General features: G+C 39.2%; 1 protein-coding gene across 1 annotated transcript in view; it reads left to right on the top strand.

The window, feature by feature from the left end:
• The window catches only part of INPP5F (inositol polyphosphate-5-phosphatase F), an 81,827-nt gene that overhangs the window by 29,806 nt on the left and 25,351 nt on the right, over positions 1 to 26,670 (top strand). Inside the window, exons 3-9 of the mRNA XM_032878500.1 lie at positions 10,578 to 10,714; positions 20,164 to 20,292; positions 20,519 to 20,686; positions 20,789 to 20,845; positions 23,321 to 23,519; positions 24,066 to 24,245; positions 25,151 to 25,218. Of these exons, the coding sequence (XP_032734391.1) occupies positions 10,578 to 10,714; positions 20,164 to 20,292; positions 20,519 to 20,686; positions 20,789 to 20,845; positions 23,321 to 23,519; positions 24,066 to 24,245; positions 25,151 to 25,218 (938 nt within the window). The remainder of the gene's footprint in view (positions 1 to 10,577; positions 10,715 to 20,163; positions 20,293 to 20,518; positions 20,687 to 20,788; positions 20,846 to 23,320; positions 23,520 to 24,065; positions 24,246 to 25,150; positions 25,219 to 26,670) is intronic.

The raw sequence follows: 26,670 nt of genomic DNA, 5'->3' as shown, positions 1-26,670 counted from the left end.
AGCTTTGGGGGGCACCTGGGTGGCTCAGTGGATTAAAGCCTCTGCCTTCAGCTCAGGTCATGATCCCAGGGTCCTGGGATCGAGCCCTGCATCGGGCTCTCTGCTCGGCAGGGAGCCTGCTTCCTCCTCTCTCTCTGCCTGCCTCTCTGCCTGCTTGTGATCTCTGTCTGTCAAATAAATAAATGAATAAATAAATAAAAGTTCTTAGCTTTGGGAAAAGAAGAGGATTGTTACAGTAAGAGTGACTGTATGTATGGACCACCTACAAAGGTGCTTTATATATTTCCTCTCATACTCTTTTTGAACTTTTTATCTTATTGAACTTTCTGAAGTCGTTGCAATCAAATTATTATCAGGTCTAATTGTTGAAGAAAAGAAATCTTGATAAACCTAGTAATTTCTCATTTACTTAGGTGTGGGCCAATGTCAGACAGCCAGAGCAGAAAATACAGATTACTGGTTGAATTGACTTGGTTCTCAAGTTGGTTACAGCCTGTGGGCTTGGGGACCCCTCTTGTAGGTGGCTTCCAACCTTGAAGCATGCTTGTGTCATCTCTCCAACAGTAATTTATCTTCATGATGGTAGATAGTAGACCAATTATGGGGCACCTGGGTGGTGCAGTCAGTTGAACATCCAATTGTATATTTTGGCTCAGGTTGTGATCTTATGGTCATGAGGTTGAGCTCTGCATCCAGCTCTGCTCAGCACGGATCTCTCTGCTTGAGATTCTCTTTCTTCCTCTCCCTTTGCTTCTCCCCACCCCCATTCTCTCTCTCTCAAATAAATAAATCTAAAAAAAAATACCAATTATACTTTATAAACTTATCTGTAATTATACTTAGTAGGCAGGAAAACATGTAACACATTGAAGTTTTTCAAAAAATGTAAGAAAACATAGCACTTTAAGGAGGATAAGCTATAGTTATATAGAAAATGTTTTTATATACAAATTCATTTTGCCCAAGGATACTTTAAGTTTGACTTTTCTAGTTCTCTAAGATTATTACAGACAAAAAAGGGTATAAGAGATTATTTCATTTTATGGGCAGTCATTATTAGGGATTTAAATTCATCATAAGCATTGTGAGCTGACCTGAATATGCTTCTGATTCCACCATTTGTCTATAACAAGCCTCCTGCCCTGGATACTCTCCTTGTGAGTTGTTGTCAATGTTCTGTAAACCCAGACTTGGGGAACCTTTAGTAGGCAACAGAGCAACCAGTCAAGAAATACTGAATAACTGCTATGTCTGAAAGATTAACAAATTAATGATTGGCTTTTTGGTTGGTAAGAGAATTAGAAGCCAAGTATGACGTGCTTTTAGGTACCAGGTACCTGACTAAAAAAAAAAATGGTGCTGGTGTAGTGTTAGTATTATTTGTAACTCCACTTACTTGATGCACGAGGCTTCCTGAAAATATTCAGAGATGTATAGTGCTCTATTTCTATTAGGAGGGACAAAAGCATTTCTGCTAATATAGCTGAAAACAGAAATGGCTTTATTTGTTTATTTACTTATTTATTTACTGAGCTTTATGCCCAATATGGGGCTTGAACTCATAAGCTTGAGATCAAGAGTTGCGTGCTCTACTACCCGAGCCAGCCAGGTGCCCCAGAAATGGCTTTAAATATAAAACAAAACATTATATTAGATATACTATGAATTCATATCTTTAGAAACTTAAATTCAGGTATGAATTTGCATAAAACCTACCCTACAGATTCATGCTTATATTCATATAAAAGTAGTAATTGGAATCAATGAAGTAGGTTTTAAACTTTTTTTTTTTTTAAGATTTTTATTGGTTTGAGAGAGAGTGTGTGAAAGAGCACAAGAGAGCACATGGGGGCAGTGCCCCAGAGGGAGAGGGAGAAGCAGACTCCCTGCTGAGTGGGGAGCTGGATGTGGGGCTCAGTCCCAAGACCCTGGGATCATGACCCTACTTGAAAGCAGAGGTTTGACCATCTGAGACACCCAGGCGCCCTAATGAAGTAGCTTTTAGGCATACATCAAACTGAATTTAAATTCCTACCAAAGATTTGTGTTTAAAAAAAAAAAAAAAGGCAACAAAACAGGATCTCTTGAATTGAAACATAATTTATCCTGAGATAAACCATTAAGATTTCCCAATTATTAGCTTCTCTTATAATGTATAGTGTGTTAATATATAATGGATCATTTAAAGAGACTTAATACATTCAAAAAACTGAGATCAAGAGAAATTAGTCTGTTTCTGACAGCAAAAGACAAGCAATATTTGAAGAGATAATAGCCAAGAATTTTCCAAAACCAATTATGAATACAAGTCGCAGCTTTAAGAAGTACTTTGAACCACAAGGGGGAAAGTATTAAAAAAACACACACACTTTGGTGCCTCATAATGAAACTGACGAAAACTGAAGACAAAGAAAACACCCTGAAAACAGGCAAAGAAAAAGTGCACATTAAGTTCAGAAGCATCAGTGAAACTTGAGAGAAACAATGGAAGCCAAAAGATAGCGGAACAATATTGTCAAAGTGCCTGTCTGGCATTTTGTACCTTTAAAATCTAAGGAAAATAAAGACATTTTGAGACAAACTGAAACCGAGAGAACTTGTTACCAGTAGTATCTGCACTAAAAAGAAATACTAAAGAGCGTTCTTCAGGTGAAAGATAAATGACACTCCATGGGAGCATAGAGATGTGAGAAGGGATGGAGATCCATGGAAAGTGTAAATAAGTTGGCAAATTTAAAGGAATTTGGCTTTATATGGAGTTAAGATTAATATAAATACACAACAATAGAAATGATAGGGAGTTGACAGGGGTTGCTGTTCTAAGGTTCTTTCACTGACCAGAAACTGGTAAAATGGGCAAAAACAGGGGCACCTGGATGGCTCAGTGGGTTAAATCCTCTGCCTTTGGTTTAAATCTCTGCCTTCGGCTCAGGTCATGGTTCCAGGGTCCTGGGATGGAGCCCTGCATTGGACTCTCTGCTCAGCAGGGAGCCTGCTTCCCTTCCTCTCGCTTCTCTGCCTACTTGTGATCTCTGTCTGTCAAATAAATAAATAAAATCTAAAAAAAAAAAAAAAAAACCTGGTAAAAATAAAAAATAAGCTTTGGTAAGTCAGGGTTCTTGTCATCATTCCCTTGATATAACCACTAACAGAAAAATAAAAGATTGTAAAATGTGAATGAAGGAGAACATAGATAATTTTTGAAATACCCCCAAAGGCTATTAAAGTATGTATAGAACAGGTAAGACAAATAATAAGATGGCAGACTGATTTCTAAATATACCAATAATTATATATGGATGGATTTAATACTCTGTTAAAGCAAGAGCTTTTCATTGTGGAAGAACAGTCAAATTCATCTACAAGCTGCTCTCAAGGCAGACACCTTAGGTATATCTATAAGGGATGGTTGAAAATAAAAGTATAGGAAAAATAAATCTTGTAAATGCTAACCTACTGAAAACTGATGTAGCTATACTAATATCAAAGCAGACTTTATGACAAGAAGGATAGAGGGATATACATTTTCAATAATTATAAAAGGCTTAGGTTACCAGAAAGATGTAAACAAAACTTCAAGAGACCTAAACAAAACTTCAAAATATATAAAGGGCAATGAGTCATTTGACTGAAATTGGTTCAAGACTGTCACTTTGAAATGACAGAGAAACGTGTATTTTTTTTTTAAGATTTTATTTATTCGAGAGAGAGCACAACAGGAGGAGAGGGAGAGGGAGAAGAGACTCTTGGGGGGAGGGCAGGGAGCCCACTGTGGGGCTCTATCCGAGGACCCTGGGATCATGACCTGAGCCAAAGGCAGACACGTAACCAAATGAGCCACCCAGGCATGCCCACATGTCAGTATTCTTGATGTCAGTTTGACACAGAAGAAAGGAAAGGCGAGCCAACTATAATCCCCTTTCCCAATTCTCATTTTCCTTCTTTACCAGCACGTTTCCATCTTCCAGTGTATGTGTGGGAATGCAGAGCCCTCCCTGAGGCATCATCAGCAGAAGCCCTTTAAGAATTTAAATATCTGTATTTGAATATTATGTTACAAACAACTATGGAGTATAGGGATCCCCTTTTCTCTGGATTCACATATGGCCACAGTTAAAAACTCTAGTGTGCTGGCCCTTCCGTTCACAATGGACCATGTCAAGGCAGCAGGTGCTTTCTGCTTGGCCATTTCCCCCACCTCCTCCGAGAAGCAGACCCTGCAGAGGTGCAGGACATGCTTTGTCTTCGAGAATATAGTCTGCTGTTTGGGGGCATGCTAAAGGAGGTAAATGCATGAGAGTCAACAGCAGACTTCCCTGTGGTCATGACATGAATGGTTAGAGAGAGAGACAGAGAAAGTGGAGGGTGTCCAAAAGAGCAAAATGCCGCAAAATGCTTTTTTTTTTTCTCTCTCTCTCTCTCTCTCAAAAAAAATAAAGTCTGAACAAAAAATCCTGCTGAACCAGTTCCAGTCAGAGCCAGTCTTTGGAACAAGTGAGCCAGAAGAAAAGAAAATAAGAAAAGCAAAATCTTTTTCACACAAATATTTCGTTCACTTCAGTTGTCCGGCATGTATGAGTCTGTATGTATTTCTGTCAGGAGCTCTCTTCATTGAATCTCACTTAATCTATTACCAAATTAACCAGCGTGCCCCACTGCCTCTCTGCAAAGCCTGTTGGTGGGTACCCAGGCTGCTCTGAAGGCTGAAAGCTGCTGGCTGGTGGGGGAGCCGGTAGGAAGCCCCCCTCTTGGCTGGTGCATGGTGGCTTGTGTTTGATCCCAAACATGTTTGTATCTGTTTAACTCATTATTGTAATCACATAATTTAATTAGTCAGTAAGCACATCAGCTCTACGCTCAAAAGGAAGCTGAGCTGAATACTCTGGAAATACTAGATAAAGCTGTGTTGCATTAAAAAGAAAAAGCCTAAACAGCAGCCCCAAATACCCATCAGTGGCTCATCCTCAAAGAAAAGTTCTTGGTAAATCAATGTATATCTGAATGTTTCATAGGAAAAATAAAGTTGAATTTTTTTTCTTAAGTCCTCTTTAAGCTTTCAAGTAGGATTAAAAGGACTAATGCCAAAAATGGTAACTAATTGCTCTCACAAAATTGGGAGTTTGGATTTGATCTAAAGAATATCCATGGAATGGAGAATAATGGTCAAATGGAACTTTAGTTTTATCCGTTAGCATTCACATTTTTAAATAAATAGAATGTATTCATATATTCCCTATAAAATTAACATAAATAAAAATAAGAAGGATTGCTGGACACTCATCGTTGGATCAAATGCTGATCTTTTCTTCATGTCAGTAGGATGGATGGCCATGTTGAGAAACATGTAGATGGAATACTTCCTACACGTGAGGTCATGAGTGTCTCTCTAAAAACAGTTTTTTCTGAAATTGGATGAAAAAATTTTTTTGATGAGAATCTTTATTCCACAATCGTTTGTCCCCCTTTAAGTTAGTCAGTTCTTGTATAGAGCGAGCGATTAAATCTTTTCCGGGACTATTGTTTGAGCTTGCTCTACTGGTCATGCTTTTCAAGATAATGCCTTCCTTCTCAGTTTTCTTATCTCGCTGCGAAGTCAGAATTCCTTGTCTGCCTCTTCCTGGAGAAGCCAGGGTTACAATACTGACTTTTTCTTCCACCGTAATGTGTTTAAAAGGGTGAAAGAATATCTTTATGCCAAAGGACCTTGCTAGCCTAAGTTACCCTTGACTCTTGGCTCTCCCACACATCCGCATCTCAACGTGGCAGCCTTAATTGAGCCAAAAAAAATTTCTTTTCCTGGTGGTTGATATAAATTAATACAATAGCCTGACTTGGTGCTTTTTAAAAATTTAATTATAACATTATGCCTGACACATCCTGGGACTGCTAAACACTAGTGCCTGGATACTTCCACATTTTTGTTGTCTTAAAGTTCAAACTATAAAGCATATATTTGAGTCATTTAAACCTGTTACTAACATGCTCGTTCTCACCAGACTTTCCAGGCTTCTGTGGTTGTTAAGTGCTGTTTTACCTAAAGCAAAATAATTATAGCATAGACGTTGCTATTGTTTTACATGAGGTTTTTTGGTTTTCCTTTGTTTTCTAGAGTCACTGATTTTGCCTGAAGATAACTGTGTCCAATTCAAAAATCTTCATTTTCTTTCCATTATGATAAATTTTTAAAGCTTATTTATTCATTTATTTGACACAGAGAAACAGAGCATAAGCAGGGGGAGTGGGAGAGGGAGAAGCAGGCTCCCTGCTCAGCAGGGAGCCCGATGTGGGGGTCAAGCCTAGGGCCCTGGGATCACAAACTGAGCCGAAGGCAGATGCTCAACTGTCTGAGCCACCCAGGTGCCCTTCCATTGTGATAATTTCAATTCATTTTTTGAACACTAGTGAGAAAAGGTAGCTGTTTGGAATAGTGTTGATGTATTTCAAGAATTAGTAGGCTCTCAGGGCACCTGAATGGCTCAGTTATTAAACCTCTGCCTTTGGCTCGGGTCATGATCCCGGAGTCCTGGGACCAAGCCCCACATCGGTGTCCCTGCTTAGCAGGGAACCCACTTCTCCCTCTCCCTCTGCTGCTCCCCTGGCTTGTGCTCCGTCTCTCTTTCTGTCAAATAAAAAAATAAAATCTTAAAAAAAAAAAAAAGAATTAGTAGGCTGTCCTAGCTTTACCTTTGTTTTTGGCAGAAAATACACTTTTTAGTTTTTTATTCTCTGCTTCACTAGGTTAAAACTCCTAACAAGTTCTTCTTCTTCTTTTTTTTTTTTTTTTAAGAAGGAGCTTTAAAAAGTTTGATATGTAATCCACATGCCATAAAACTCACCCTTTTAAAAGTGTACAATATATTCTCAAAGTTGTATGACCATCAGCACTAAATCCAAAAGTTTCATCATCCCAAATTACTTTGATTATAACTAGCCTATATCTATTCCCGTATTTTACTTTTCATGGTTTTGTTTTTGTTTTTGTTTTGTTTTTGATCTGTGTGTGAGACTGAAAACAGACCGGAGATTAAAAGATTTAAGAGAGCAATTAACCCAATGCCGCTCGTAGGTCTGGTTGGAAGTCGACTAAAAAAAAGACATTTTTTTTTTTAGTCCATGATCCCCACATGCCCAGCTGCTAAATTATTTCAAAGCAGACTCCGGATAACCTGTTTAACCACAAATGCTTCAGTATGTGTTCCAGCACAATTCATGATATACTCTCTTCCCGCCCGCTGTCGTCACGTACCAGGTGCCGGTATTCTGGGGTCTGTTTCTGTCTGCTCTGTTCTACTCTGGTATTCATTCGACGGTCCCTGTACCAATACCCCCACTGTTTTATGTACCTAGCTTTATAGGACGTTTTGCTACCAAAGGATGGTAAACATTCGTTGTTAGTAACAATCACATCAATTATAAAAATTATTTGATCCTCATAGCTATTCTCTGCAGCAGGCAGTTTCGTCGCATTCCACAGACAAGAAAACCAAGAGGTCAGTCAAGTATTGTGCTGCCAAGTGCAGGGTAAAAAAGCAGAGTCGGGGGCACCTGGGTGGCCCAGTCGGGTAAGTGTCCGACTTGGTTTTGGCTCAGGTCATGACTCAGGATCCTGGGATCGAGCCCGTATCAGGTCTGTGTTCAGTGTGGAGTCAGCTTGGGATTCTCTTCTCCCTCTGCCTCTACCCCTGTGTTTGCTCACATGCTCTCTCTCTCTCTCTCTTTAAATAAGACCTTAAAAAAAAAAAAAAGTGGTGAGTAAAATTTAAGTCTGAATTCTGACCTCAAAGTCCAAAACATTAAAGCCTCCCTGAAAAGGGAACGCTGCTCTTTAGATTCTTTTTCCATTTTTGATCATGTACATTATATTTTCTCAGATTTAATCTTCATCCTAACTTCCCAGATCTATTGAACTTCAGTCTATACTATATGTATTTTTTGAAAACACCTCAATTTTTCACATTTTTTTCTGTTGAAGTAGCTAACTAAACTCTAAAAATATGCATATTTCATTTTAAAGTGTATTTGAATTTGTAAGTTGTATTTCAGTATTGGCAGTATCAGTGTTTTTGGGGAAAAAAATGATGCCTTTTGGTTTCCCAAGTGAGTTTATGAATGGAGTGAAACCTCTGTTAGAAGGTTAATATTTTTATATTTTGTCACTGTGCCATTAAATGGTTTATTGGCAAGATATTTATTGCATTTGCTTATGCACATTGTGTTATTCATTTCTGTGATTTATTAAAACTATAATTTGCAATGTTAATATGAAATGTATTCAAAGTCAACTCCAGCAAGAAGGCATAAAGTAGGAAAAGGTTTTCGTTAGGGTTGGCTTGTCTGGGTAACTGCCAACACTCTAATTTGTTCAGTGTAAAATAGAAATTATTCCTGTGAGGTTAGGAGACCTATGGTAAGGGTTTTATTTTGTTTTATTCAACAAAATGTATTGACATTTAACATATGTTGTTTGTTGCTAATTCCTACCCTTCTGAAGCACAAGTATCATGTTGCATGCTTTATTTATTATGTGTTTGATTTATTATATGATAGGTGGTTGATAACTGATCTTGATCCATGCCTGAAATACTCCCTAGCCTGTGGTAGGACCTTGGTTAATGTTTAATGATAATGAATAATGAAATGGCCTGTAAAAAACTTGAAACTTTGGAGTAAATTTCCACCCTACTTTATAAAGAATCATGAAACTCTTCCAAACTCTTGCTTTTATGAAATGCCTAAAGCACCTCTTCAAAGCACGATCCCTAAAATGAGAGTTGATTGATATTTGGGGGAAATTGAAATACTATATATCTCTTTTAAGAGTGTTTTTCATATGGTGAATATGTATGCTGGTTTTTCACAAGAAATTAGTAAAACACTATTTCAATTTTTTTTTTTTTTGGTGCTAATTAGGTAGTATTTCTTTTTTTTTAGGTAGTATTTCTTAAGGGTATAATTTCATAAACTGAAAAATTACATTTGCATGCTATCTTTCATAGAGCATTTCTCATTTAATTAAAAATCTTTGTGAAAAGTAAAAATGTGGATTGGAAAGATACTTGTTGAGCCTCTGGGTGTTTTCTTTCCTTCTTTCTTGTATTTATTAAAGATTTCTTTAGTTTGTTTTACCACATTACCCCCCCCCCGCCCCACCCATTGTCCTCAATACATTATTTGCTCAGTGCTAGTGTACACCTAAAGTAATTTTGGAATTGCTAAATCATACCCTTCCAACAAATTCACTATTATACTATATATACAATATTATATATAATTCTTTTTGTCTTTATCCTTAAAAAACATGTTTTCCAGAGTAACATTGTCCATTCGAAGCAGAGTTGAGTTGCTGTTTGCGTTTTGTTTTGAGTCCCCTTCCCAGCCCCACAAACACATTCTAGAACTGTTTCTTTATTTTTGAAGAAATATGAAACATCACCATGGTTCTAAGAGTCGGAACTATACAAAAGGATATACTCAGAGAACTATCATTTTCCCTGATCCCCCTTCTTCTATCCTGTTTCTGCCTACCCTCTGTAGGTAACCAGTCTGATTAACTTCTAATTTATTGCTCTTATTTTTTGTGTAAATTTGCAGATGTATGGATATTTTCTCATATCTTCTTTTTTTTTTTTAAGATTATTTATTTGAGAGAGAGAGAGAGAGAGAATGAGCCTGTATGGGGGGATAGGGGCAAAGGGAATCCCAAGCAGACTCCCCAGTGAGCACAGAGGCCTCCATCCCCACCCTGGGGCTCAGTCTCAGGACCCTGAGATCACGACCTAAGCTGGAATCGAGAGTCCGGTGCTTAACTGACTGAACCACCCAGGCACCCCTCAGATCTTCTTTCTTACATAATGGGTGGCACATGCTAGATATTCTTTTGTGCTTTGATTCGATAATATAATTCTTATATGATTTTATTATCTCCTTGTTCTGTAAATGTGTCTAGTTTATCCATGTGCTGTGTCCAGGAATCATTCCTTGTCAGTTGCTAGACCAAGCCTCATTCTTTTCTATATCTGCATAGTACTCCACAGAGTGGCTGTGTCCTAGTTTATTGAGCCATTCTCCTATGTCTGGACAATCAGGTTGTTTCCAATATTTTGTAATTACAAACTGATGCAATGAATAGACTTGAGTGTACATACTTTTAGGTTGATTGTGTATCTTCAAGGTAAACTCACAAGAGTGGGATTAGTAGGTTAAAAGTAAGTGCATATGTTTTATTACTAGGTATCACTTAATTTCCCTCCAGAAAAGTTCTACTTTTATTCCTACCAGCACTGTATGACATTTCCCGTGTCCCCACAGCCTTGTTAGGGAATGTGCTGTCATATCTCCATATTTCCCCCCAGTCTGATGGATGAAAATGGTATCACTGTATTTTAGTTCCCATCTCTCTAATTTAAGTGAGATTGAACATATCTTCACATGTGAGATTTATATATTTATATATCTGTCATGTGCTTTACTTTGAAGGGTTATATCTAATGTGTATTATGTTAGATTATTCATCTTCAGCTTGCCAGGATAGTGGTCCTTTATGGATACCAGACATTGGTGTGACTTTTCTCTTTCAGATCTTCCATGGTGGCTTATTTTAATTCGGCAGAAAGCACTGGTGGGCAAACTTCCAGGAGACCATGAGGTGTGTAAAATTACCAAAATTGCTGTGCTATCCCTTTCTGAGATGGAACCTCAGGATCTTGAGCTAGAGGTAAGGTGGAAGTCTAAGGAAATTTTATGGAAACTTGGTATAAATATAATAACAAATATGAGTATTTGGTTTAATTAGGCCAAAATCACAATTATAGAGCTGGATGATATTTTTGAAGTAATTTAGTCCTTATTTTTCAAACTTGACTTTAGTAGTAGAAACTTTGTTTCAAAATCTGTGAAATCCAGTATATCAGATACATAAAAGCTGAGCTGCTTTGGTTGAGGTGGTGATGCGGGGGAGGGGATCTTTGGGTCCCTGCCTATGTGGCCTCTACCGGAAAGCCACCTTCTGCTTCTGGGGAACCCTAGGACTCTGCATAGTACAGTTTGAAAACTCCTAATTTGGGGGAGAGAAGGGGTAGTCAAGAAGGTGAGATTTAACTTACTCTATATGCCTTTTATCTCTATTTCTTGAAAATTTTCAAGCGTATATTTCTTGTAATTTTTAAAAGTTTTTTTGTTTGTTTGTTTGTTGCTGTTGTTTTGAAGAAAGAAACCACCAACCTAGTGCAGTCTTTTAATTTTCAGGAGGAAATCAAGCCTATACTAGAGGGACTTAAGTCCGAAATAATGAGATTTCCCAGGGCTAGTATTTTTTTTTTTTTTTTTAACCACACTGTACTGCCACCTGGTGGAAGAACCCACGGAAGAATTTGTATCATGTTTGCTGTTGGTGTGGATATTGGCTTCTAGGGGTATCATCACTCTGCCCTAGTCCTACGCTCCTTTTTTTTTTTTTTTAAGATTTATTTATTTTAGAGAGAGAACAAGCATGGGGGTGGTACAGAGGGAGAGAAAGAGAAAGAGGATCTCAAGCAGACTCCACGCTGAGCAGGGAGCCCAATGTGGGGCTTGATCCCATGACCCTAAGATCATGACTTGCGTCGACACCTAGGGTCGGCTGCTCAGCCAACTGAGCCGCTAGGACCACTCCGTGAGGTGAGCACTGTTGGGTCCAGGCTGGACAGATGAAGGAAGGAGGCTTGGCAAGAGTTAAGTCCCAGCTGGCAAATGGTGGGGTCTGGACCCGGACTCAGGCTGTCTGGTCCTGTATCATTCTTTCTGAGCTGCCTCGTTGTTACCTAAGGAGCTGGTAACAGCATAGCAGCCACCGCCCCACAGTTCAATACGTGTTTTTGCAGGCTGGGCTCTTGGGGTGGAAGTTTAGAGACAGGGTTACATTGTTTTAAAAAATAAATAAAAATATAGCTGTTTTTATGCTTCAGATTTTACTGGTAGTTTGACAATCTAATTTTAAGAAATCAGCGTTGAAAAGAATTTAAGAGGCACCTGCGTGGCTCAGTCAGTTAAGGCTCTGCCTTCAGCTCAGGAAATGGTCCCAGGGTCTTGGTCCCGCAGCCAGCTTCCGGCTCAGTGGAGAGTCTGCTTCTCCCTTTCCCTTTGCCCCTCCCCACATTGTGCTCTCGCTCTCTCAAATAAATCTTAAAAAAACACGAATTTAAGAGGACCCTGATAGTCTCTTTATTACAGGAATAAAAAAAAAAGATTAGAGTACTTCCTGTTCCCCTTTATTGGTACTAGAGCCAGAACATTATTCATTATTGTTGACCCAGAGACAAATAACTTCGGTAGCGGTTAGGCCTATTAAAAGGTCTCCGTGGTTTTGTTTGCATTTTATTATAGGGAAGAGCAGGCAGACAGACTAGCAAAAATTATGTTAGTTTACTGAGCCAATAGATGTGTCATCAGTGTCTTTGGATGGCTTTGCTGACAAAATGAAAAATCGGCATGTCTTTCTGTCACCAATCTTCGCCGTGAGGGGGAGCATCCCTTGGGCTCGCATTCTGGTCAGCATTAAGCCTGGGGACCCTGGAAGTTAGATTCAGAGCAGGCGACCGGCTTGTCTAATACTTACCCTCCTGTCAGTCATCAGCTTGCACATCCGCACTCCCAGCCCTGGGGAAATGTACTGTCACTCCTGGTCCAGAGAAGCTTGGACCCCGTGTTGGATTTTTCAAGGTTTTCTGATGCCCTTTTGCCCACCAATCTATAACATTTTTGAGATTAGTAGATGACTCTTGGTTAAAGCTTGGTGGGGGGGTGGTTAGATGATGACCTTTACATGGAATTTTTAAGCACAAAAATGTGAATATTATGAAAACTTGATGTAGTTTTTCATTTTTCACATTTTCCTCTTTTCTATCTTGATATTCTAAAGTAAAACAGATTATCTTTAAATGAAAATGAGATTTCCCTCCACATGAGATAGTTGAATTTTTTTTTAAGATTTTTTATTTATTTATTTGACAGAGAGAGAGAGATCACAAGTAGGCAGAGAGGCAGGCAGAAAGAGAGGGGGAAGCAGGCTCCCCACTAAGCAGAGAGCCTGATGCGGGGCTCGATTCCAGGACCCTGAGATCATGACCTGAGCCGAAGGCAGAGGCTTAACCCACTGAGCCACCCAGGTGCCCCAAGACAGTTGAATATTTCGACAGCTCTTTTGGACCCTACAAACTACAGGGCTTATCAGGAGACATTACGGGTATGGTTTATGTTCGGAGTTGAAAATCTGTCATGATCCTTGTTGATTGGGGGATAACATGACATAGAGAAAATAATTCCAGATCCAATTTTAGTGAATAGTTTGGCACACCTATCTGTCAAAAGTTTATCATTTTAGAAATTTGGACTTAAGCCTTTTCCTCTTCTTTTAGTCCTATATTATGGTAGAAGCAGTTTCCAACAGTGAAGAATGGGAGGAAGGGCTATGTTGAAATCATGAATTGTTCTCTTATTTTCTGACATGTTAATTTAAATATTTGGGATCTTTATTTCAATTTCCATATAAATCCATTTAAAAGGTTTTAGAAGCTTGGTAGTTTTGTTATTTGCTTTGGTTTTTGTGGGGTTTTTTGGTGTAGTAAATTGTAAATGAGAAGGGAAAAAACCCACTACTTAGGAATAATCATTGTCCATATTCCAGTGAGTCTTAATGGTTATTTCCATTCACCCCAACCACTTTGAAGGAACAATGTTACTTTTAAATTTTCCGAAAAGTTTTCATTTTTTGCGTTTTATATATTTTTCCTACTTCTATTATTTTTCATAAATATACAGAACGTATGCACATGAAAAGATGTTTTTAAACAACACCAAGTCTTACATTTCTTTCTACATCTTTCTAATTTGGCTGCCTGTGTATCACTTTCAGTGTTCTCACCCTTGCCCAGCAGAGCCCTCAGGCTCTTTAGTGTGGTCACTGTCCTCAGATTTGCTAGGGCCTCGTCTGTCTTCTGTAATTGGAGCAGAAGCAATTTTATTATAGAGACTAGAATTAATAGATTTTTCTAGTTTTCTGCCTTGGTTGCCTTTTTACCTCAAGTATAAGGCTTGTTTGCCAATTTAAAAAAAGAAACAATTCACATACTACACAGTTTACCCATTTGCAGCTTATAGTATATTGGCTTTCAGTGGCTTTCAGTATATTCAGTTTTGTGACCCTCACCATAATCGGTTTAGAACATATGCGCCTATGTTCTCCATGAAGAAACCCTGTTGGGTTCAAACCTCATTGGCAGTCATTCCTCATTTCTCTCCAAACTCCAGCTCCATCAGTCCTAGGCAACCTCTGATCTGCTTTCTGCCTCTCTAAATTTGCCTCTTCGGAACATTCCTCATAAATGGAGTCCTATAATGTGTGGCCTTTTGTGACTGGCTTTGTTTTATTTAGCACAGTGTTTTCAAAGTGCGTGCTGGTCGTTGGTATATAGCATATTTAATTCCTTTTCATCCCACTCTGTGGATCTGTTGCATTTTCTCACTCCATTCATCAGTTCATGGATAGTTGATTGTTTTCACTTTTTGGCTGTGATGAATCATTCCATGAACATTCATGCACAAGTGTTTGGTGGGCATTTGTTTTCGCCTCCTGCTAGGGCATCCACCTAGGAGAGGAATTCCTGGGTCATATGGTAACTCTGTGTTTAACCTTTTGAGGAACTGCCAGACTATTTTTCAAAGCAGTATGGCATTAAAAAAAAAAAAAAGAAAAGAAAAGAAAAAAGATCTATACAAGGTTATGAACAATCTGTGGAGTTCAAAGAGATGAGAACATAGATGTTCTTTCTTTTGAGAAAACATCCTTTAAAGTTTTATAGGCTACTGTCCCGTCTGCATATCTTATTTGCTGTATCTCATTGCCTTAATAGATAACTGCATCATTTTCCACATTTGATTTCCCTTTAGATGTCTGTTTAAAATCTTAGCTCCAGGGGCACCTGGTGGCTCAGTGGGTTAAAGCCTCTGCCTTTGGTTCAGGTCATGATCCCAGGGTCCTGGGATCGAGCCCCGCATCAGGCTCTCTGCTCCGCAGGGAGCCTGCTTCCTCCTCTCTCCCCCTGCCTGCCTCGCTGCCTGCTTGTGATCTCTGTCAAATTAAAAAAAAAAAAAAATTCTTAGCTCCAGATGGATATAGATACCAGCTTTTAAAGGAAAATAATTTATTTTCCTTTTCTTAAACAGCAGCAGCAACGTCCCTTAATCTTGGTTGTAAAACGTAAGCTCCTAGAGTAATATGAAAACTAAGGGAGCATCATGGGGCTTATGGTGGTGGTTTTCTTTTTGAGATTGTGTGTATCAAAGTTGTAAGGACCTAAGCACACTGTACAGAACTGACTGGGCCTCTGGAAAGGGGAAGATGATCCCACTATCAGAGCGCTTTATGTTGTAATCCCAAGAGCTTTATCTAAACAAAGCATCTTTGGACTGGATGTGATCCCAAGAAGTTATTTTCTCTATCCTTGTTTTTCAGTAGGACTAATTTTAACCCTTTTAGGATTAAGGAATGTACTTGTTGGGATGAACATTGGGTGATTATAAAAATTACTTAGGAAAAAAATGGTAGCTTACTTTAAAAAAAACATGTAACCCCTTAAAAAATGATAACATATACCTTTCTAAAGGTAATGACATCGAAGATTCTAAAATATTTATTGTTTAAAGTAAATTTAAATCTCTATTTAGAAAAATTGGTTTTAAGAGACAGAACTAGACTTCCAGATTAAGATGGTACTGTGAGTCTGTGTTCTGCTATACAGATCACAGTCCTTATCTGAAAAATTGGGGGCTGTATTTATCTTAGAATTCAGGATTTGAGGGTTAAAATGAACTTGCAGGTTTCAGAGAATTTTAGATTTGGGTGTTATAGATAAGGAAGTCAACGGATATTGGGATTGGAACCAAGCCTAGGAATGGGCTTGCTTTCTTTCTTTCTTTTTTTAAAGAAAGAGAAAGAAAAAAAAAAGAGAAAAAGACCTTTCCAGGCCTAAAGAGAAGCAGCATCATGGACCATGCATGGGTGGTAGATTGAACTGAGACCCTAGGCCTCCTGGGTTCTGGGTCTGGAATGAGGCAGTGGGAGCAAGAGATTTGGCCACTGCACAGTAAAGGGAACTTAAATGGGGTACAGGGAACCTAAAAAGGGTACTTAAAAGGGGTCTAATGCTGGAGTGTGACTCCCTAGCTCAGGAGAGGAAGCCTGTTAGGTTGTCTGCGCGGTGTGGGGTAATCATGCACAAACACTTCTCCTGTCTGTTATGTAGTAGCACCTGCCTTGAGAAATACTGCTCTGGGCAACGGATAATGAACACTCTAGCATCAGCACGAGGCAGTTGGGGTTGATAGGGAGATGCTAGGGGAAAATAATGGAAAATGATCCCTTGGTTTCTTGCCAAAGGGGTCCAGTAGTTAGTGCCGTTAGTGAGGTGGGGCAACCAAAGGAAAAATGATTTGGGAAACAAATGTTGATCAGTTTTGGGGATGCTGAATTTGAGGGACTAGTGTGTCAGTAGCTGGGAGATGTTCCATTTTTATGTCATGAACTCAGCTGAAGAGTGGCGTTAGAAATGTGTAGTTAAACATACCAGTCACTGTTAAAATGAGAGAGAAAATGTTTTCTAGACTGCATGAAGGGGAAGAGAGCTAAGGGCAGAACATTGGGAAACACCACTGTCTTTAGAGACAGAAAGAGAGGCCAACAAAGAAAACTGAGAAGGATCAGTCAGAGGTGGGGGAAGAGCCAGAGTTGTGGGGACCAGAGAAAGAGACCACAGCAGTGATTGTCAGTGTCCTGTTCTTAGAGACAAGGTGTATCCTCTTTGGAGTTGAGGCGGTCCTTATTTTACCTTGCGTGAGTGGTCCCATTGGGCTTTCACTCTTTGACCTACCCCAACCAGACCACGTTCTCACAAGTGACTATGACACTGATTGTACCCTGCTAACTCATAGGAGATTCTAGAGTCGAGGAATGGATTAAAACAATACATGTTCTGGTAAACTCTAACAGTGTTAGAAGATGGTAGGAACGGAGGAGAGGGGGATGAATGAAGGGAAGGTCCTGGTCCTAGAGGGGACACAGCAGGAAACTAGCCTTGCAGAGAAAAAGGGACTTCTGAGAGAGTAAGCATCGCCTGGGTACAGATGGGATGTGCTGCAACAAAGTTACTTTAGAATAGCTAGGTCTTGAGCATGGGCTTCGAAACATTCCTTGGGGGAAATTTTGCTAGCTTGAATACTCTTAAGGAATAACTGTCTGACAAATGTTTTAGAAATTAAAATTGCAACAGTTTATAAGTACTTTGGGCATGTTTTCAATTTCGTTAAGAGTATTATTAATATGACTAGATAATTAGTAACCTTCTATATAAAAATTGCTAACCCACAGCTGTTCAGTGTTGCAAGCAGGGGCAGGGGACTAATAGGAGAACCTCTTTTTAAAACTGCTTCCTGGGGCTCCTGGGTGGCTCAGTCAGTTAAGTGTCTGCCTTTGACTCAGGTCATGATCCCCGGGTCCTGGGATCAAACCCCACATCAGGCTCCCTGCTCAGTGGGAAGCCTGCTTCTCCCTTTCCCTGCTGCTCGTGCTCTCTTGCTCTCTCTCTGCCTCTCAAATAAATAAATAAGATCTTAAAAAAAAAAAAAAAACAACTGCTTCTCTACTGCCCTAGTAATTCTGGGCCGACAAAGATGGGGGTGTGTAGGAGATATTCATGGAAGATGGGGAGTGACTTTTCACGGGACTACTTACATGCATGCCCTGCCTATGAATCTGGAGGTTACCATTTATATTTTAGCATCAGAGATGATTCATTCATTTAACAAATATTTCTTGAGACCTTCTTGCCAGGTGCTACGAAGGCACTAGAGATACAGGAGTCCACAAGACAAACATGTCTGCCTTACAGAGCTTCCATTATAACAGGGGGAGTACAGATCATAAACATCAGGATAGTAATTATGTAGTATGTTGGGAAGTAATATGTGCTCTGGGAAATAAAAGCTGGGCAGAGTAAGGGTGATGGGGGGAGTGCCTGGGGTGGAGATGGTGGTAGGAGGTCTGGGGAGAGGACAGCTAGGACAAAGTCCCCAAGGTGGAAATGTTCCTGATGTGTTGAGGTGCAGCCAGGAGGCCAGTGTAGATGCGCTGGAGTGAGCAAGGGGCGGAAAGTGGTGGTGGTGGGGCTGGTAAAGGCAGTGGAAGGAAGATGAGCATCTGGTTTTGGACATGTTGAGTTTGAGATGCCTGGTGGAAATTCAAACAGAAATATTGGGACTTGTGAGTCTAGAATTTTGGGAGAGGGCTGGGCTGGAAATACCCATTTAGGAAGGAGAAGCTGGCATATGGAAGATATCCGAATCCATGATATTGGGTGAAATCACTGAGGGAGAGAATGTAGATAGAGAAGAGGGTCAAGAACTGAACCTCCTGGTGGCCAAGACATTAAGAAGTCAAATGGTTGGAAAGGAACCAGTAAAAGAGGTAAGGGAGAGCAGTGAAAGCCAAGTGTACAGTGTATCAGAGAGGATGAGGGAGTAACGAACTGTGTCAGATACTACCGAGAGGTTAAGATAAGGACCAAGATTCCACCATTGGGCTTAGCAAAGGGGAGGTCATTGGTCACAGTGAAGGTAGCAGTGTACGGGGGAGCAGCAGGAGGTTGGGGGTAGTGAGGAGTACAGAGGACTAGGACACTAGCTGGCAGAGGAAGAGGTGTCAAGAGGAACTGTAAGAGGAGAGCTACATCAGTGTGTTTCTGTGCTGATGGGAGTGTCCCGTACAAGGTAGGGAGGAGATGCTGGAGCAGTGTCCTTTTGCTTAGTTCTTCTCGCCTTCCCTGTCAACTTGAGATCTTGTTCATTTTGCTTATGTTTTGGGAAACCATGAGCTCAGTTTTGGCAGGATGACTGTGAGTGACTCATCTTCAGTCCCCTTGTGTTCACTGGTAGAGCAGGAGCAGCATAAAGTTGTAATCAGGTTGCAGAACCCATGTGAAGAGAGGGTTTGGTAGCCATAATCTTGAAAATGCATAAGATCTGCAAGATTCCATTATGTCGGAATACAGCCCAGTCCTCAGTCTCCACTTCCGTTTCCCCTCAGTTTTATTGAGGGATGATTGACAGAATTGTCCACTTCCAAATTTGATAGAACAGGGATGCCTTTACCCTTTTTATTCAATGTAAGATCAAAGTTTGGACTAGCTTTTGCTCTTCTCCTTAAGGTTTTTTTTTTTAATCCTGTTTATCATCTAGTAATCATTATTTAGTAAGACACCACTTATAATGGGCATTAACTGTTTGTTCTCAATGAGAGCCTACTGCTTAGTATAGTAATACAACCAGTGTGTTGAAAAAATGGAATTAGTTTGCATATGGTTAATAGAATCTTTATGTACCTTTCAGAATATTTGCTTTGTGTGTTGAGCTGTATGAAATTATTTGTAAGACCTTTGACTTTAACCAGGTAGCCTTCTTTAAACCTCTGTGCCCTTCTCATAATACGTTCTCACCCTCTTCCTCATCTTTGTCAGCTGGACTGCACATTTCCTGTAGCCTCTGCTTACAGCTTCTTCAAATTTAATCTGTGGTCCCAAAGAGTATGTTTTCATGTTGATTCTATTCGTGTGTGTGAGGATAGGTGGAGAGAGAGTGGTTGACATGTCCAGCTTTCAAGATTCCCAGTAGAACAGACTCTTGACATCTTCTTGACCAAAACACTCAGTTAACCAGCATGAATGAATGTTTAGCACAGATGGCTGGAAAGTAATGACCCTGGAGCATAGCAAATGTGTATTTCGCAATATTTTTAGTCTTAGATGCCAATTTTCAGAGCATTAACAACCAGAGATTTTTTTCAGTTGTATTTGATAAGAATTTACTGTAATTATGACCTTAACCTGAATTTCCCACCCCTAAATCCCAAGGATATCCTGTCCTTTATTCTTTGCTTATCCTCTACTATAACTTTCTAAACCTTGAAACCAGAGCTGTGCTTTCTACGATCAGCTAGCTATTTGGTTTTTTTTACTAATAAGCCTTGAGGTGTTCTTTTGACCAAAGTGCACGAACGGTAGCAGCCCCTTCTGCACTCATACCTGAACATTTAACAAGCCGATACGAATAACAATTTTCTTTCTCTTCCTAATTATTTAGCTCTGTAAGAAGCATCATTTTGGAATTAACAAACCAGAGAAGATTGTACCATCTCCCGACGACTCAAAGTTTCTACTGAAGACCTTTACACATATTAAATCCAATGTGTCTGCTCCTAATAAAAAGAAAGTAAGAGTTTAACTGATATGGGCTTGGAATTCATCTTTGATTAGTTTTAAATCGAAGGGTAATTTTCTCCCCTGTAAATTTGTTTTCGAACTGCTTATCCTATGAAAGCACTGTCTGTGCGTGGTCCTTGGGATCATTTTCCCTTGTCTCCTAGGAAGTTGGATATTATCCACATGCTGCTGCACGTTTGAATTCCTGTGGTAATTAGTAGCTGAATTTCTTACAGGTTAAGGAAAGTAAAGAAAAGGAGAAGTTGGAGAGGAGATTACTTGAGGAGTTGCTAAAGATGTTCATGGACTCAGAGTCCTTTTACTATAGCTTGACCTATGACCTGACCAATTCAGTGCAGAGGCAGAGCGCTGGGGAGAAGGATCCCCGTCCTCTCTGGCAAAAGGTACTTCTCTCATAGCTCAGAGCGGAACAATTTATGGACCTGTTTGGCTTCTGTAGGAAAACTCAGACAACATGTTTCTGAACTGTTCTCTACCTTTTCCAGGTTGATGACCGATTTTTTTGGAATAAATATATGATACAAGATCTTACTGAGATTGGTGTGAGTAATTGTTTCTAAAATATCCTATAGTTATAGTTATGAAGCAAATATTTTTCATTTGTATTAAGATGAATTAAAAATCTCACTAAAATGGACATTGGGGGTGGTGTGTGCTGTGGTGAGAGCTGTGAAGTGTGTAAACCTGGCAATTCACAGACCTGTACCCCTGGGGCTAAAAATACATTATATGTTTATAAAAAATAAAAAAAAAAAACTTAAAAAAAAAACAAAAAACAAAAAACTTCACTAAAATAGGTGCCCTGGTGGCTAAACTGGTAGGCCATGTGCTCTTGATCTCAGGATTGGGAGTTTGAGTGGGTGTGCAGCCTACTTTTAAAAGCTTTGTTTTGTTTTGTTTTAATTAAAAAATCTCACAAAATGTTTTCCCCTCTAGAATGGGAATCATTTAGCTAGGAAAGCCAAGGCATAATTTAAGGCAATTCACAAGTCCATTGCCTAGCCAAAGGCCTAGCTTTTTAACAGGCTCCCATAGGATAGTAGTAATTTAAGACTGTGGGACTAATGTCCATAGGGGTTCCTATGAAAGACAGGATTTTTTTGTACTCATTGGAAATGTTGAAGCCCAATTTTCCTTTAATGATACCAGTCATTTAACTTTTCTGTCTCATTTGGGAATTGGAGGAGACAAATCTCAAAGGACATTCCAGTACTGCCAGTATTTGAATCTGGGAAGATAGGGAATATGGTGAGATTATTGCTTGAGGTTCCTTCCAGGTTAGTGATTACTTTGTTCCTTTACTTTGTCACGTATTTCAAAGAGTTATGACCGTCCGAAGACAATTCATTCACTCAGTTAGTCCTCAAATATGTATGGAAGGCTTGCTGGGTGCTAGTTACTATTCTGGACACAAAGTAGGCAAATAGCTGAATGGGTAACATATTGTCTTTTCATTAACTTTTCGAAAATTTCAAACCCTTTTTCTCCTTTCTTCCTCTCCCCCTTGGCAGTGGTTAGTATAAATGATTTTGGACTTGAGCAGTGTCTACCACTAGATATCCACCATGCCTCTCTTGAGAATGAGGCTTGAAAATGCTCTCACCTCTTTTTATGAGGCTGCTCAAACTATGACCACAGAAATTCAGTGATGGGGAGAAAAAGGTGACTGTAATGCGAATTTTTGCCGTTTGCTGACATACTGAGTTCTAATATGTTTGGCAGAGTTTTTGTCAGACACTTGGAATTACCATTAAAACCGATGACTTGCAGTCGAGATGCATTTGGCAGTGTACATTTCTCTTTTCCTGTCAAGAGTTTTGCATGATTGCTGGAACAAAAATACAAATAACGAGGATGGTGGTAAGAATAATGAATGCAAATAGACACTTCACTTCACTATTTTCAATTCTAACCACCTTCCTAAGATCCTATCTGCGTGCTCTGTAAAACAAAACATAACCGTGGGACAGGTCCTGGCTTATGTGGCTATGAACAGTGAGGGGGCGTTTGAAGGTCATGCCAAGGCTAAGGCTGGATACAGTTGTGGAGATGCAAGAGAAAGACCGAGAACAGCTACCTAGAGCACTTTTTACCTTTACTGTCCCTGCAGACAGTCAGCTGGGAAATTCGAGTATTCTTAGCCTGAAAGGCACAGAAGCGGACGTGTCTAAGTGTAATTAATATACTCCTAATTATGTTGGGTGGCTTGGTAAAATAAGATACTCGTGGAAGGATTTTTTGTTTTGATTCATTTGCTGTGTGGATTTTAGCTTGGCAAGGCGAGTTTTTTTCCTAAACTAGAAAACAGAGTCAGTCTTTGCTCATAACAAGGTGATCAGAGTTGGTTGTATTTTATTAAAGCCTTGATGCAATGGGGAGTTAAAAATCAACCTCTACGTTGGTTTTTGTTTGTCTGTTTCTGTGCCAAGGGGAATAATCACAATCGCTACATTTGTTAAATACTTAATGATAAGCCAGGAGCTAAGCCAAGCCCTTTTTACATTTTACTCTTCTACACATTCTAATGAGGTAATTGTCTCTCCTCTTTCTCAAAGCAGGACATTGAGGCACGGTGAGGTTAAGTGATTTACCTGAGTGAGTTAGTAAGTGGTAGAGCTTGAGTTTGTTACCCAGGCAGTGTGGTGTCTATGTTGGGGGCCCTCTCAGGCAGCTTTTTTTTTTTTTTTTTTTTTTTTTAAAGAAATCTCTGTACCCAACAGTGGGCTCGAACTCACGACCCTGTGATCAAGAGTCATGTGCTCTATCAACCAAGTCAGCCAGGCACCCGTCAGGCAGCTCTTTTTGAACTGATCACCACAGAGAAAAGGAAAGGCTCTCCCCTTTGTCCTCCTCCCTCCTTCCATCCTGCCATCCTCCAATATGCAGGAAACATGGTTAAAAAATAGAAGGTTTCTGCTTCTGGTAAACTCACAAATATGTGCTAGCTTCTGTATGGGTTTAAGGGAGCAGCTGTGCTTTACAGAAGGGAAGCAACGTGATGCTCATATTGTTTTCAGACACCAGAGGTGGACTTTTGGATTATCCCCATTATCCAAGGTTTTGTGCAGATTGAAGAACTGGTGGTTAATTATAATGAATCATCTGATGATGAGAAAAGCAGCCCAGAGACCCCCCCTCAGGAGTCCACCTGTGTAGATGACATTCACCCACGATTTCTAGTGGCTCTCATTTCACGCCGAAGTAGGCACAGAGCAGGTGAGTAGAGGGCAGAAATCGTATGCAAGTGAAATTTAGATGAGAATGGTAAAGCTGCAGATGTGTTGAAATGCTAATGACAATAATGGATTTGGAAACATAATTGGCTTCAAAGTGCTCAGTGACTCTAAATAGTGTGATGTAATTGGGGACCAATTTCTGGTGGGAGGTGCATGGGGGAGAGTTAACAAAAGCAGAAAGAAAAGGAGGTATATATATGGAGAAGAGAAGAGAGTCACTTGGGATGTGCTTCTAAATACCATTGTTCCCACTGACAGCCTGGATCATGGTAATAAATCCTTCCTGAGTGCTAGCACCCTTGGGAAAACCCTTCCCTTTCAGTTCACAGAAAGTATCTTTGCTTCAACTTTTAAAAAACAATGATGCATATCGTTATGAGTTTGGGGGAAGTTGTTACTGTTCTGCCTGCTGGTTGCACATGAGATCCTTTCAGCTATCCTAAAAGACGTCCTTGGTTAAGGAGCATATCTGATCAGACTAAATCATTTCTTTACGTTGCTGTTTTCTGTTTTAATTGTCTTTTAGGAATGCGTTACAAACGGAGAGGAGTGGATAAAAATGGGAATGTGGCGAATTATGTGGAAACTGAGCAGTTAATTCATGTTCATAATCATACTTTGTCCTTTATTCAAACACGAGGCTCCGTGCCTGTCTTTTGGAGCCAGGTTGGGTATCGATATAATCCGCGACCCCGGCTGGACAAAAGTAAGCTTGTCAGTTACTCGGTTTGCAAGTGATGATTTCAGAGAGAATATTTTTAAAAATATTAGTTACTTTATGGGTTTTGATTTGCTGGGCTAGATACTTCATTTAAAATAATAAAACTGTGTGAAATTTAGTAGTGATACAGTATTTGCAGGAATAATAATGATTATTGATAATCTAAGTAAGTTATTTAACAATAAAAAAATTCTGACAATAGAGTAAAATATAACTTATTTCACAGATTTTAAACTATTGTTTCCTTGGAGAATACTTTCTTAAATGCTTACTTTTGGAAAAGGGTAAATGTAGCCAGTATTATAAAAGTAGGAAATATCTGAAGATGGCATCTACAAAAAATAGATAAGATGCCTTTACTCAGATGTCTCACTGTGAAAGGTTTGTTTTTGTTTTAAATATTGAGGATTTAACTTCTTCCAGTATTTTAACTGTAGTACAGGAATAGCTAAGTCATGTCAGTCTAATCAGATTACTCAATGAGGTTGATTTTGAAAATTGTTTACAGAATATTTTCTCTCAAAACTCAGTATATTTTTGTGAGAATCCAGTAGACCTTCAGTTTTTAATATTCATATCTGTAGGAGGTTTTTTAGTCTCTTACTATAAATTACATGGAGCTCTTTCTAACAATAAGCCGGATGCATGAACAATAAAGGTCCTAGTTTCACAGTGTGTACTTCCAGTGTAGTTCAGTTCAGTCTGATTGGGGAAAAAAGGAATCTAGGATCTTTGGCTTTGCATTTTATTTTAAAATAGTGGTTTTGGACCATCTTAGTTACATTTGGTTGTCAATAAATTATTGAAACATAAAAGTAAAGATGGAATAGACACTAATTTCTGTCTCAAACATTAGAAGGAAAAATAGATTTTGTATCACTTCTTTGTAGGTGAAAAGGACACTGTTGCCTATTTCTGTGCCCATTTCGAAGAACAACTGAAAATTTACAAAAAACAGGTGGGCTTTGATCTGTAGTAATAAAATGTTCCTTCATATTCAGCCATGATTATATATCTGTTTCTTTAAATTTCATGAAAATAACAATGTACTATTCATAATTAAACAAAATGGCATCTTGTCATGAAGTTGAAGAACACATAAGCTAAGAGTATTTTCAATATTCCTTAAGAAGAATTATCACCGAATCAGCTACTTTAGACTGTTTTTAGATAAGAGATCAGTCTGTCAGTTAGTTACCACAGGCCAAAAATTATCTAGAGTAAGAAATGAAAGGCATCTCTCAGTACAACTATAGTCTCACCTCCTGAAGATAACTTGATATGTATCTCTCAATGTCTTTTTTCTCTGCCCATCTTTCTTACATATTCATATGTAGGAATGTGATCATATAGACTAAAATCAAGTGAAAACTGTTGAGTAAAATTCCAAGTTCAGTAAGATGACTAGATTTCAGATGAGATTCATATAGAATAATGAGTAAGTCTTACCCATCAGCAATGACCAGTCTGAATGTGTAATGCTATAGGATGCATTTTTCTAACAGTAACAACAAATAGGAAGAAATAACCTAAAACCTAATAAACAGACAAAAAAGGTACCATGTGTATGGAGGCGGGAAGTGGGAGAAAGAATGACTAAGAACACAAAAGAAAACCTGAATAAACAGAGAGAAAATACCATGTTCCCAGGAGGAAGGACTAGTACTGAAGAGATGTCAGTTCTTCCAAAATTAACATATACATTTTGCGCAATCCTTGCAAAGACAGCCTGAGCAGAAAAATAAAGCAAGCCCTCAGACTGAAAAAAAGTATGAAGTTGATAATAAGAGATAAAGACAAGTAATTGGGGAAATGAGAACTCTCACACATCACATCGCTGGTGGAAACAGAAGTTGGTACAGCTGTTACAAATGGCATTATCAATCAAAATATGCTTAGATAGTCCAGTAGTTTTGCTTTTTGATATCTATACTACATATTATATATAGAAATCATTTCTGGGTGGATATGGATCTGACTTTGAAAAGTTAAACCATGAACCTTTTAAAGGAAAATAGAGAAGTTCCTTTTTTTTTTTTTTTTTTTTTCTTTTTCCTTTTTAAAGTCCCAAGGCCTTCCCCCAGCCTCTCTTTGGTGCCCCTAGAATACCTTTTTGACCTCAGGTCTTAATTAGGGCTTAAAAAGTGCTAACCAAGGGGCGCCTGGGTGGCTCAGTGGTTGAGGCCTCTGCCTTCGTCTCAGGTCATGGTCTCAGGGTCCTGGGATCGAGTCCCACATTGGGCTCTCTGCTCAGCAGGGAGCCTGCCTCCTCCTCCTGTCTCTCTCTGCCTACTTGTGATCTGTCTGTCAAATAAATTTAAAAAAAATATATCTTAAAAAAAAAAAAAAGTGCTAACCAAGAGGCACCTGGGTGGCTCAGTGGGTTAAAGCCTCTGTCTTTGGCTCAGGT

Source organism: Lontra canadensis, unplaced genomic scaffold (assembly GCF_010015895.1).
Source record: "Lontra canadensis isolate GAN:19392208 unplaced genomic scaffold, GSC_riverotter_1.0 scaffold3, whole genome shotgun sequence".
Lineage (NCBI taxonomy): Eukaryota > Metazoa > Chordata > Mammalia > Carnivora > Mustelidae > Lontra > Lontra canadensis.
Note: the sequence above shows the minus strand (reverse complement) of the source record. Positions and strands in the feature narration are given on the sequence as shown.